Source organism: Alosa alosa, chromosome 22 (assembly GCF_017589495.1).
Source record: "Alosa alosa isolate M-15738 ecotype Scorff River chromosome 22, AALO_Geno_1.1, whole genome shotgun sequence".
Classification (NCBI taxonomy): Eukaryota; Metazoa; Chordata; class Actinopteri; order Clupeiformes; family Clupeidae; genus Alosa; species Alosa alosa.
Window position 1 is genome coordinate 7,170,941 of NC_063210.1, and position 12,176 is coordinate 7,183,116.

The following is a 12,176-nucleotide window of genomic DNA, read 5'->3' on the forward strand; positions in this document are numbered from 1 at the left end:
CATAAATCACTGTCCAGTGGTTTCCTTATCTGTGCACACCCAAGGTGTTTAGTAGGGCTTAGTCAGCTCCTGTTAACAAGGAAGGATCAAACTTCCTGTTAATTTGTGACCCCCCCTGCGCATACAGAAGATATGACACCATCTCAGTCTTTCCATTATTCATTTGTGCATTCCTCTCTGGTCACACTCATAGCAGTGTCCTCTGTTCTGTTGTCAAGGTCACAGTGACCGAGGGGACCCCAGAAGCGATCACCCCTAACTCAGGTAAGTCCCCAGACACAGATGCGTCATTTCAGCAGGGTGTAGATTAGAGTGGCTGTTGTGTATCCACCACAGTAATGTTATTGCTTCTGACGATAGTTGGCTGATGATTTTGATGATGATGGCAGTTTTATCCCGGTAATGCTGAACATCAAAGGCAAATTATGGATGAATTATCTGCAGAGATGCTCCTCATCTATTTGTGATTCATATTTTAGTGATGAGGGTTAAATGCTGCTTTAGTTCCTAATGGATTGCAGCAAAGCATGGAATATCAAATTCACAACTTAATGAGCCTGAAAATGGAATGAATCTGCAATGCAAATAATAATTTATCAACCTGATCTTAAAAAAAAACACAGGTTTCCGTGAGACACAATTTAAATATGCAATAGCTAAAATATCTAAATATTGATTTTGTGAATGTGTTGTAAATGTTTAATAGATTAGTTACAGATTAGCCAAGCAAGGTTATTTATTTGACTGACTGTTTGCAAAGTTTGTAAATATAACTATGGCTCATGAAATTGGGGAATTTTCAGTAGTTTAAGCCTACAGTTATACTAGTTACACACATGATGTGTGTTTATTAATGGGATCTTCTGGGTAAATTACACTGTGAGCTGTCAGAGGTATCTGACTAGAATGGCTTTTTTGAGCTCTGAACTAGAGAGACCCAACAAACTTGGATTGATCCTATGATGCAATAAATTGATTAGCTACAGTAATGGGGTAGCCAACAACAGCAGATAACTCAGTCACTTGTTGATCCCTCCATTTCTGTCGTCAATTCATTTCTCCCCCCTTTCTCTCTCTCTCTCTTTCTCTCTCACTCTCCGTCAGATGGCTGTTCTCTGGTCCACTCTGTGAGTGATGTCCTGCAGGGCTGTCACAGTGAGCGCAGCAGTCTGACCCGTACTGAGAGCACCCCCTCCACAGAGCTGGCCCTGCCTGGTGAGCCCCCCCCCCAGCCTCCAATACCCACCCACACTGGCACTGCCATCTCCACGTGCCTCTGTTGGTCTTGTTTACTTACTGCCAAAAAGATTTCCAGAAAATGTCTTGTTTGAAGTGAAAGAATCCATTAATGAGATTTGCAGCAATCTTTTCAGCACGGTTGTAGAAGCCAAGAGAAGTGGAAGCCAAGAGAACCTTAGTTTATTTATTAAGGAATAAATTATCTTAATGTCAACCTGGTATTTCATAAGAAAACACAAAACAATTCAACATTTTAATTAATAACAGCTTCAATTCAACCTGTACTGGAGTTAGTTGGTGAGTTGCACATACAACAACCTCTTCTAAACTAGCTAGACTAGCTCTGTGAATCAGTTCTGTAGTTGGAGAAAGATGTCGATGATGTAATGATAATATAATCTCAAAGCAGCCAACTCTGGCATTTAGCAGACAGTTGTTGCAAGGGGTATGATTCTAAAGCTCTCCTTCAGTGCGAATGTCGAGACAGGCTGTCATATTGTATATGCATGATCTCTCTTTTCATGTGTGTATTGCTTGTCTTTTAGACTCTCTGACAACAAAGCTTACTAACAAGCTTGAAGGTATTTTTGTTGTGTGACCTACTATTGTTCTACTTCTGTATGAGGAATCAATTCAAAATACTTCGGCAACTAAATGTCAGTGTTGACACGGTGGTGTTTAGTGGCTAAAGTGTTTGTGGAATTGATCCGGTCTGCTCTGTCCGCTAACCCCTCTGTCTGTTCTCTGCCTGCCTGTCTGTCTGGCTTCGGCTCCTCTGACCTCACTCAGATCCGGAGCCCAGCTCTCCCGCTGTTGAGGAGTGACCGGTAGGTTCCAGGTGTTCTGCTCTCGCTCCTTTCCCACCTGCCCCACTCACGTTCAGGCTTTGTGTCTGTCTAATGCCACAGCATGATATGTGTTATACACACTACACTGGGGGGGGATGGATAATGGTGTTGTGTTCTAATTTTACTCTGTGTTGTTTTTTGGAGAAATTCAAGCCTATGTACATTTTGAAATCTTGACTAACTCTTAAAATGCGGCATTACACATTAGTGTTTCCCACAGAATTGAATTCTATTTGTGGTGGTAGGTTTGCAGAATTAACTTGAATGAAACGGTTTTTAACAAATTATCGCAGCGTGGTTATGATGCTAACCAGATTTAAGCACAATTTAGTACAACCTGGAAAATCATTGTGTGGTGGTCAATGTTGATATTGTGGTGGGCCGCCATACATAAGTCAATGAATGGGAAACACTGCACATGTATATAGTGCTATCATCAACTACATAACTGCAGCAACATGGCGGTTTGGTGGTGGTTATGCTGACTGCACACTTCCTGTAGCTATCCAGACTTTTAGTGCTTCATCAGGATGACGCACGTCCACCTCTGTCTGACGGCTCTCTCCTCTGGGCTCTCTGTCCTGCACAGGCTCGTCCGAGTCCATGGAGAGCCTGAAGAGCCGCAGCACCAGCAGCTCCAGCCAGCCCCTGCTCTGCCTGCCCAGTTCCCTACACCTGGAGGATGAGCGCCTCACCCCCTAGAGAAGGATCCTGCAAATACCCTCCCCCCCTCGCCCCCCCGCCCGCTCTCACACCCCATTTATACCCCCGTCCCCATCACATCCCCAAATCCACGGGGCAACTGTCCCTCTCCTGATGTGAGACCTCTGCTCATGTGGCAGTGGTCACCGGTGGTGTCTCGAGGGTTCTAGAGAGTTCTAGGTCCTGGTGTATGTTAGTGCATTTTAATTTCTACACTTGGAAAAATATATACATTTCAGAGACTTTGTCAAATTGACACTAAAAGAAATCTATAAGAGAATCTCTGTCCTTGCCCTTTTGCACAAACCAAATGCTTTAGCAAATCATGGCCTTTCTGTTCAGAAACAAAATAGTAGCAATGGATATTTATGTTTATGTTTCATTGCCTTGTTTTGCTACCAGAAAATTAGTCTTTTAGTATTATGTAATCACAGACTGAAGGTAACTTCCATTTCAAAAGCTTTAAATATCCTGTGTACAGCATTAGCGGACATTTCTGACTCACTCCAGTAGTTCACACTCTACTTTTGATGCACATAGAATAACTGGCAAGTAGAGATGCCTGCCTTTCAATGCTTCCTGATTAGTTAATGGGATGTTAAAATGTCAGTTTTTATTCATGAAAATATAAAGGCAGCTTGCATACATATTTTTAAAGTGTCATTGCTAGTAGCTTTACAATATCATGATTGAGACAAGCTTCTATCTGTAGGACAGCCAATGCCACAGACAGCCCACTGTCCAATGACTCATCAGTTGTGGTGTGACAGTCCTAAAATGGCTCTTCCTGTCCTAATTGAGGGGCTACACTCAATCATTATACACTACAACGGAACTAGAGAGGAATACTGTATATGGACGTGACAGTGTAATATATACATCCCTACCCTCATCCACAACAAAACAGCCTTGTCCACCAAACAAGCACCTTTGGTGTTCAGTACAATACTTACACTTGGCATGCCATCTAAATGTTGGTTTTTGATTCTGAGTGGTCATTTAAAGGTGTGGACCAGTAATCCTAAAGTCATGTACTCACCCTCTCAGAGCTCCAGTGTGTTCTCATCAAGAGTAGATCAGCGTTGTGGCATTATCCCTTTAACGTTCTGATGCAGTTGTATCCCTCTGTATACTTGTGCCTTAGAGTACAGTGGCTTTTTTTCTATTGCTATTTGAAGAAACCTCTTTTGTGGTGTGGGAACATCAATGTTTTTGAGGTTTATGAAGTGCATCTGAATTTTATTTCATTCCATTTTAAGTGGCGGTTCATTTCACAGAGTGAAATTTGAGAATGTGATTTGATTTGTAGTTTGATTCATTTTTACTTTACTATATTTCAGTTTTAAGAGTTTCCTGCAGTTTTGGTGATGGTATATTCAGTACTTAACCTAACAACACTCTGTAAACGTTTATGTAGTCTTGATTATTGGTACAAAAGCATAAGTGTACTCCAACCAATCTCTCATCAAAGCCTTTACCAATTTCATTTTCAAGAGAGATGCTGTGTAGAGAAATGTATTTTAGCAGCCTATCTTTATTAAACAAATACCAGAGATTATGACTGAAAAGAAATGTGATACAGTGCAATACATTATTGGAAAATAATAATAATAGGGTTGTTTGTGATGTCTATTTGTAAAATGCAGTTGCCAGAAGAAAAAAAAAATTAGAAGCTTGCATGAATGAATTAGGCCTAAGTTTCATTTTCATTCACTTATGACACACACACACACACACACACACACACACACACACAAAGACAGTAGCAATGGCGGCAATAATCTCAACTTCAGCTTTTGCTGTAGGTGTTGATCATATCTGTGCTGTGCAATGCTTATAATGAAGTGAAGGTGTTCCATCTCTGAGACAATGTTGTCATTGCTGTCAATGTTGTCAATACACACTTACACCATAAAAGCCATTTCAGTTGTGAAACATGGTGGAGGATTTTTCTGTTAGTAAAGTAGAATTTGGTTAGAAGACAATGGTCTGAAATAAGCCATAAACCAACCACAGAATGGCTTAAACATAAGACCTCAACAACTCAAGAATCATAGATTCATGAATCCCAGCATTATTCGTTGGCCATTTTGAGGAACATGATTTCTTGCCTGGCTGCTTGTTTACGGATGGAAAATAAGATATTTTGTTGAACGACCATTTCAGTTGTTACTCAAGCTTACAGCCACAAGGTGGCAGTACTCGCATGGCAAAAGAGTAGCGCACATGTTTCCCCTTTAAATTTTTATTCGAAGTTCGTTTCACTGTTCAGCTCCTTTTGTACACTATCGTCTATATAGTTTTGAATTAAACTTCTACAGTTGATGTCATGTAACGAGAGTGCATCTGTTAACCTATGTTTTACTGTCCTAGAAATGCCAATAAAATGTTAAAACACGCATTTGCGTTTAATAGCGATCCATCAGATTGGTGAGAGAAAATAAGTCCTGTAATGTAGTCGGGCTAAGACAATAAGTTGATTTATTAATCATATGGTAGGACGATGTCATCGTTGGCTCCTAACTCAGTCTTTAGTATCAGACATAAAACGTGGGACAGATCAAAAGGCATTCTCGAGCGGGACGTGTGGCGCGGGTTCGTCGCGGGAGAGCGCCTTTTCTCACTGTCGAGCGCGCCATAGACAACTATGCATTGATGTTCAGTTGAGCGTATTTGCTTTGCGTCGTTTGGCAAGGACAAAAAAAAACGTTGTCTCTTTTGTGTGCAGATGTATAGGTTACGCTAAGGGATTAGATTGGTCATGGGTATGTTGTATCTTGAAAATGTAGGACATTTATTGAATGCAGGCTAATTAGCCTATAAAATTAATAGCACGCGCAAAGCTCTTTGTGAAATATTCAAGCTTTAGGTTTGGATTGAAACTATCTGTCACATCACGGCTGCACACTGAATTTGACTGAGACGCGAAAAAAGAACATACCTGAAGCATAGGCTATCGCTGACAGCATGACTAATCAAATTAGTTAATGTGTCATAGCCTGCTGCCTGTTATTTTGCGTAGGCTACTTTCAAAAGATGATACTCTTTTCCATCCTACCCATGAAAAAAAAAACAAGAAGGCTACCACAAACTCTACCCAAATAGTCCTGAGGGGAGGGGATATTCTTCGGTATTTCGCCCATGTACACTATAGGCTACTTCCATAATAACCTACTATAGGTTGTAGACACTCCCCGTCTTGTATTGTGCGAAGGATAGGCCTACGTAAAACCTGGGAACCAGGGAGCCAATCAGAGGGTTGCAAAATGTTTAAAGGACCATAATGAACAAGCTAGGGCTTAGTAAGTCTATGCTACACGGTTTTCGCCCTCAGTCGAGTTTGGTAACTCTAGGATGTAGTTTAGATGTCTGCATTTCCCCCCCTTTAAACCCGTGGACTGGAATAGATTCGATACGAAAGTGGTATGGACTACATTGTTCACCTCTCTTGTGCGCAGCTGTGAGGCATCCCTTCATCCACTTGTTGCATGAACCCTGTATCCTACAACTGTGCTGAGACAAGAACACTCAACGCAAAAGCCACTGCGGCAACAGGTTTGCCCAACTCTTCCGTCGATTTGGGTAGGCTGAAAGTATTCGAAAATCAGTTTAGCCTACTTTATGGAAATTATATTCGTTTTTTTTTTTTTTTTTTTTAAATAGGCTTATAAAAAACAACTATTAAAGTTTAATACATAGGCTAATAGCCTGGATATCGAATGTCTGACACTGGAGAGATTCGTCTGAAATAACTCTACCAGTGTAGTCTTTCAAATAGGCTTTTGGTATTTTTAATAGTTTTTTTTTTTAGATTAGAGTACGAGAAGCGGTTTTCTGTTCAAGATGCCCGTGTTGATGAGTCCGGATATTGCCACGAAGTTTAAAGAGAAATGGATGCTGCTCCATCCAGATGACAGGGATAACATCAACGGTGCCGTAAACCTGGACGATAGCCTGACTAGTTTGCACTGGCTTCAGAATTTTTCTATTCTGAGCGCTAACCCCGAGAAAGGTCCCAGCTCTGGCTGTCACCCGTCTCACATCTACTACAACAAACACCTGCCTCTATGGGGTACCGACTCTCCCTCCAGTCCTCCCGCCGGAGACACCGCGGCGACAGGGATGCCGCAAACTCCCGGGACGTCTTGCAGCCACTCGACCATCACAACCAGTTACTCACATCCACAAGCGGGACCTTATTCTCATAACCATATGATGGCTCACATGAATCCGCCGGAGGAGATCGACTACAAGACGAACCGTCACGTAAAGCCGCCGTACTCCTACGCAACGCTCATCTGTATGGCGATGCAAGCCAGCAAGAAGACCAAGATTACCCTGTCTGAAATCTACAGTTGGATCACGGAGAATTTCTGCTATTACAGACACGCAGAACCAAGTTGGCAGGTAAGGACACTATAGATTACTGATTAATGTTACAATAAGGATGAAATGTTTATTTTACAGTCAACATCCATAAACAACAACGTCAACTGAATAGGACGATGATTTCCCCTGAAGGTGACAGTGTAGTAATACATAGCCTATTATGATTTTATTCGCAAGTTTAGGCTACACCTGTTGTATAACAGTGCAACAGGTGAAGAGCCTATTGATCCAATGGGACTTCTCAGAGTCTGGCTCACTCCATTTTTTTCTCTTTTTTTATCTCTTAAAGGCGCAGGCTATTGTGTTACAGTTAAATTAGTTTAAAAGTAGAACGACCTTAAACCTTACAGAATGTATGCCAACCGTTTTATCTTCCCTGCTTTGATTACTTGACAGCTTTAATGATAAGTCAGAGGGTACTTAAGATGATTTTACTGGTATGGTAGGCCTGAAAGTGTGTGTGTGTGTGTGTGTGTGTGTGTGTGTGTCAGATGTGTGTCAGAGTGAGTGAGTGAGTGGGAGAGTGGGAGAGAGAGAAGTCCCTTGAAGCTGCTGCTTGTCAAGAGGGACGCTCCATTAGAGTGAGCTTCTTCTGGGAGAGCCGTTGGCAGTCAGGCACAGCTGATTGTGTTTGAGATGCACAGGGCTGCATTACTCGAAAGCCTCATTAACAGCATTTGCTCTCAGCATACACACAACACTGCTCGCCCTACCCCCTCTCCCTCCCCCTCCTCCTCTGTCCTATCCTCCCTCCTGCAGTACATCTCCACTCCTCTCTGTCACTGTGCTCTCTCTCCTCACACACACACATACACACATGCACACACACACACACATGCACGCACACACACGCACACACACAGACCAGTCCGATGAAAGAAGACACCGCTGCCATACGCCACAATGATGTCTCACTGAAACCTGTTACCTTTTAAGATCTGACCTTTCAGCCCTGCCGTCCTCTCGGCAGTCTTCATCAAGTAGTGCTCATTGTGATGTTAAACCCCAGTCTCGGACAATAAAAATACACCTGTGATATTGCCTCGGCTGATTCACACAACAAAAAGGGCTCATTTAAGACCACCCTGGTGGGTTGGATAAATCAACTGGGATGATATAAAACCGGAGAGGGAGGGGGGGAAATGCTTCACGTTCAGATGTATCCTTTTGTTCCACCTGTTTACACTCATCCTCACCCCCACACGGCTAAGCGTGAGCTATTCTCTCTTCCTGGTAGTGTCTTATCATTTATTTAAACAGGCCCTACAAGAGTGCTCCCTGGCAATGGGGGATGTTCCAAGTGTAATTTGTTTGTCAGGCAGAATGCACAGGAGGCAGGCCAGGGAGAGACAGAGCGCAGGCGAAACAATGGGAAAACTCACAGGGTTTCTCCTCTGCGGATCAGCACCCTGGGACTGTGTCTTGGCTGATGAGAGAGAGGTGTTGCCAGGCTTATTTTCAAGCCTGGATCCATTCAGTCAGGAGGTGTTGTTAAATTGTGTGGGAAATTAAAGTGATGCTGGCTCAAATGTTGGTTGAAGTGAATGATGAGATGTTTAAATGAACAATCAAATCGAAGCAGGCTCCAAGCTTTCTAATCTGGTAAAAAAATAGCCGTTTTACAACTTTTGTCTTTTGTAGACTTTTAGTATCAACAGAAGAAACAACAGGGTGAGTTTTGAAATGAATGATGTTTCAATGTTTTTTTTCTTCATGTTTCTCTCTTCTAGAATTCCATTCGCCACAACTTGTCCTTGAACAAGTGTTTCATGAAGGTCCCACGGCAGAAGGACGAACCGGGGAAAGGAGGGTTCTGGCAGATCGACCCCCAGTACGCCGACATGTTCGTTAACGGTGTCTTCAAGCGCCGGCGAATGCCCGCCACCAACTTCACCACCCAGCGGCAGAGCAAGCACCAGCTTTCCTCCTGCGGTCAGTCTGGCCAGGGCAGCCAGCACCTTGGCATGGCCTTCTACCAGGGGACGGGCATGGACCATAAGCGGAAACAAGCGCCACCCAAGCGTGGAGGTAGCAAGCTGGCACGGATGCCCAAGTCCCCGCTGCTGGCCACTGAAGCCAAGGGGGCGGACATGCTCCGTGGGGACTTTGACCTGGCCTCGGTGTTCGACGACGTCCTCAGCAGTGGTGGCAGCACGTTTGAGGATCTGGACATCAACACGGCGCTGAGCTCCCTGGGCTGTGAGATGGAGCTGTCCCCTCAGGGGCAGCACGCCGCCGCCACCCGTGGCAAGTGGTACACCAGCGAGGATGAGCAGGCCTGTGCCTACCTTGAGGCCAGCAGCATGATGGGAGACCTCCAGCATCAGCACCAACAACAACAGCATCGACAACTCCACCACCATCAGCAGCAACAGCATCTACAGTCCCATCCACTCTACTACGAGGGCATGACTCTATTCTCAGATCAGCACCAGCTGCACCCTTGGGAGGAGATCAAGGAGGAGCCTCAGCCAGTCCCACTGTCCCTGGACCAGGGCTTTGGGTTCTCTGAGGGCTTCTTTTCAGAGATGCAGCTGTGGGAGAGGGCGGAGTCATATATGTAGCCCTGAGTATGTCACATGACAGGAAGTCAGTTGTCCAACTCATATCTCACCAGATCAGATATGCATTGTCTTTGCTGGTCTGAAGACCTACAGACTTTTGTTTTGCTACATTAGCATAATTATTCTTCATATATATATGTAATGAAAAAAAAAATAATTTTTGATTCTGTTTTTTTTTACCTTTTCCATGTTTTTTTGTTATTTTTACAAAATCTATGCCGTATGTTAGTTTTTGTGATCTTTTTATGCTCATTTAATATGCTTATGAGCAGTAGATGATCAGTGTAGTTAAAGTATGATATATAGCAATGAATCAAATTTCTTTAATCAAGTTTAATATATATTCATTTCAGTTCATTGTGAATTGTGACCTGCAAATTTTTCAAATCATACAACCGAACAAAAGGGAAGAAAGTGGCTGGTGTAGACCAACCCTAACCCTTAAAGGAGTACCGTCACACCGGTGTGACGGGAATGTTGGGAAATTAACATTCTAAAGAATATCTGGGTTCATTGAATTCAACATAGAATTTTAGAACCTTCAATTGTTGCGGAACTTAGAATGTTCAAAAACCTACACCTTTAAGGGTTAAGGAAGCCACGCACAAGCACTTTGTCACAGAATTGGGTTGTGATTGCAGTATGAAGAGGAAATCTCCTATTTATTTTTCAACTCAAAGAACATATTGATTGAGACGTAAAGAAATGGAGTGGTCTGTGTTTTTTTAAATAATAATAATAATATCAAGTTTGGATGATTTATGAAAGTCAATGGCAAAGACTGTTATGAAAGATAAATGGATTGAACATAGTTTAAACACAGTGACTCAGTTGTTGATGTTTTTGTACTTGAACAAAATTATCAAGATCATAAAAGATGGTGCATGTTGAGAACACGTAATTCACATCCAATTTCCAGTTCCATGCAATGTTATTGATTTCAGTCATACTGCAGTGCCTTTACATAATAACATTTGGTGCCAGTCAATGTTTTTTGATGATCAGTTATGGATAGTAGACTCTCCTGACTGTAAATTATTGATTTTCAGTGCAGTTTTCTCCCTGTTGCTTTGGTAAAAAGTCAGTATGCAAAATATGAGAGAGATTCATCAAATCCTTTTTTCTAACTCTCACTCTAACTAGCCAAACATGCAACATACAGAAGGTCATGGTGTCGAGGTCCTAAATCCTACATCTGGTATGGAAAATGGTAGTTTGGTCTTAACATTTTATATTAATATGCTGAAGAAAATGACAAAATGATTTTTTTGCAACGAAAATGCTTCTATACAGTGTCTTTATCTGTGCAATAAATCCTTTGTGAACACATTGTCACTGTACTTACCTGTTAACCAACATGAGCAGGGCTTCAGACTCAGTGCAGTTCTGTAATCAGAGATCTTTTGCAAGTAAATATTAGTGAGCGAGATATACTTGCAATGCTTATTAAACTGCATTTACACAGTTAAATATATTAATGTTTAACCTCATCCTTAAGACTTTACTGACATGGCTTAGGCTTCATAGCTGTTATCTCATCATGTCATTGAAAAAGTTTTCTGAAGTTGTTTTGTCTGATTGTCACTCAATGCAATGAATAAAGTGGGTTTAGACACACGTCCCTCTGTCTTGTGTTGTGATTTATTTAGTTTTAAAAAACATAATGCACTTGAACAGAAACATTGGACAGGAAGTTATATTTATCTTGTGATAGATATCTCACTTGAGGAGCTAAGATGACCATATGTAAGCTGTGTTAACACACATCGGTCCATAAGTGTCACAATGATGACCAGAAACATAGGGACACAGAGATGATTATCTCCATTTTATACAATTTTACAACATATATGGCCATACATATGTGTGTGTAAGGAGGCCTGCTTATTATTCTGAAGCAAACACTGATTTATCTCTCCTAGTCTAGAGGCCAGTTGTTTATTGACAGAAGAAGTAGAGGTATAAATCGGGCCAGTCAGGACTTGCCTAGTGTCGTCACTGTGCGCAATATGTTATTGGAAAGGGACACGTGGCGATGTGTGGCGTCTCCTCTGACCCTCTGTGCTCTGACCCTCGTTACTGAGCCGTGGGTCTGATGTGCCAGACAGGAGCGGTGTGATCGCATCTCACATACAGGCTGGCTGAGTCTGATGCCTTGAAATGCCCTCCGCCGAGATAAATGTTAGAGACACTCTGACGCAGGAATGTGCGCGGCGCTCAGAAACAAATGTCGATATTTGATTGAAGGCCGCTCACAACATTTCAGCTTTTCATCTACATGCTCAGAGTGAGCTTGCAGCCATTCCAGGGGCACCGTCTGAGCCTTTACACGCTACTGTGTTTATTAACGGCTAAGTTCACCAGTGAAATCTCTTTTTAATTGAAAAGGTGGAAAAAAGGAGATTATTCCAAATCAAAGGTTCTGCCTCCTTCT

General features: G+C 42.4%; 2 protein-coding genes across 4 annotated transcripts in view; both read left to right on the forward strand.

Annotated features, from left to right (window-relative positions):
* mgrn1a (mahogunin, ring finger 1a) overlaps positions 1 to 5,190 on the forward strand; it is a 30,138-nt gene extending 24,948 nt beyond the window's left edge. For 2 of the 3 annotated variants that reach the window (XM_048232657.1, XM_048232655.1), the window contains 3 exons: positions 219 to 264; positions 1,105 to 1,215; positions 2,677 to 5,190. In XM_048232657.1, the coding sequence (XP_048088614.1) occupies positions 219 to 264; positions 1,105 to 1,215; positions 2,677 to 2,789 (270 nt within the window). In that variant the 3' untranslated portion in view covers positions 2,790 to 5,190. Of the gene's footprint in view, positions 1 to 218; positions 265 to 1,104; positions 1,216 to 2,028; positions 2,067 to 2,676 lie in introns of all 3 variants that reach the window. The other variant, XM_048232656.1, reaches the window with a different exon arrangement.
* A 943-nt stretch (positions 5,191 to 6,133) lies between these two features.
* Positions 6,134 to 11,359, forward strand: foxj1b (forkhead box J1b). The gene is made up of 2 exons (XM_048233484.1): positions 6,134 to 7,196; positions 8,909 to 11,359. Exons 1-2 carry the CDS (start codon positions 6,633 to 6,635, stop codon positions 9,740 to 9,742), a joined length of 1,398 nt encoding a protein of 465 aa, XP_048089441.1. The 5' UTR covers positions 6,134 to 6,632; the 3' UTR covers positions 9,743 to 11,359.
* The last annotated feature ends 817 nt before the right edge of the window (positions 11,360 to 12,176 follow it).

What these genes read in the sequence shown, in the direction of transcription:
- foxj1b (XM_048233484.1), top strand. Translation starts at nt 6,633, where the DNA reads ATGCCCGTGTTGATGAGTCCGGATATTGCCACGAAGTTTAAAGAGAAA. An exon ending in ACGCAGAACCAAGTTGGCAG is followed by an intron (nt 7,197 to 8,908) that starts GTAAGGACACTA and finishes TCTCTCTTCTAG; the next exon opens with AATTCCATTCGCCACAACTT.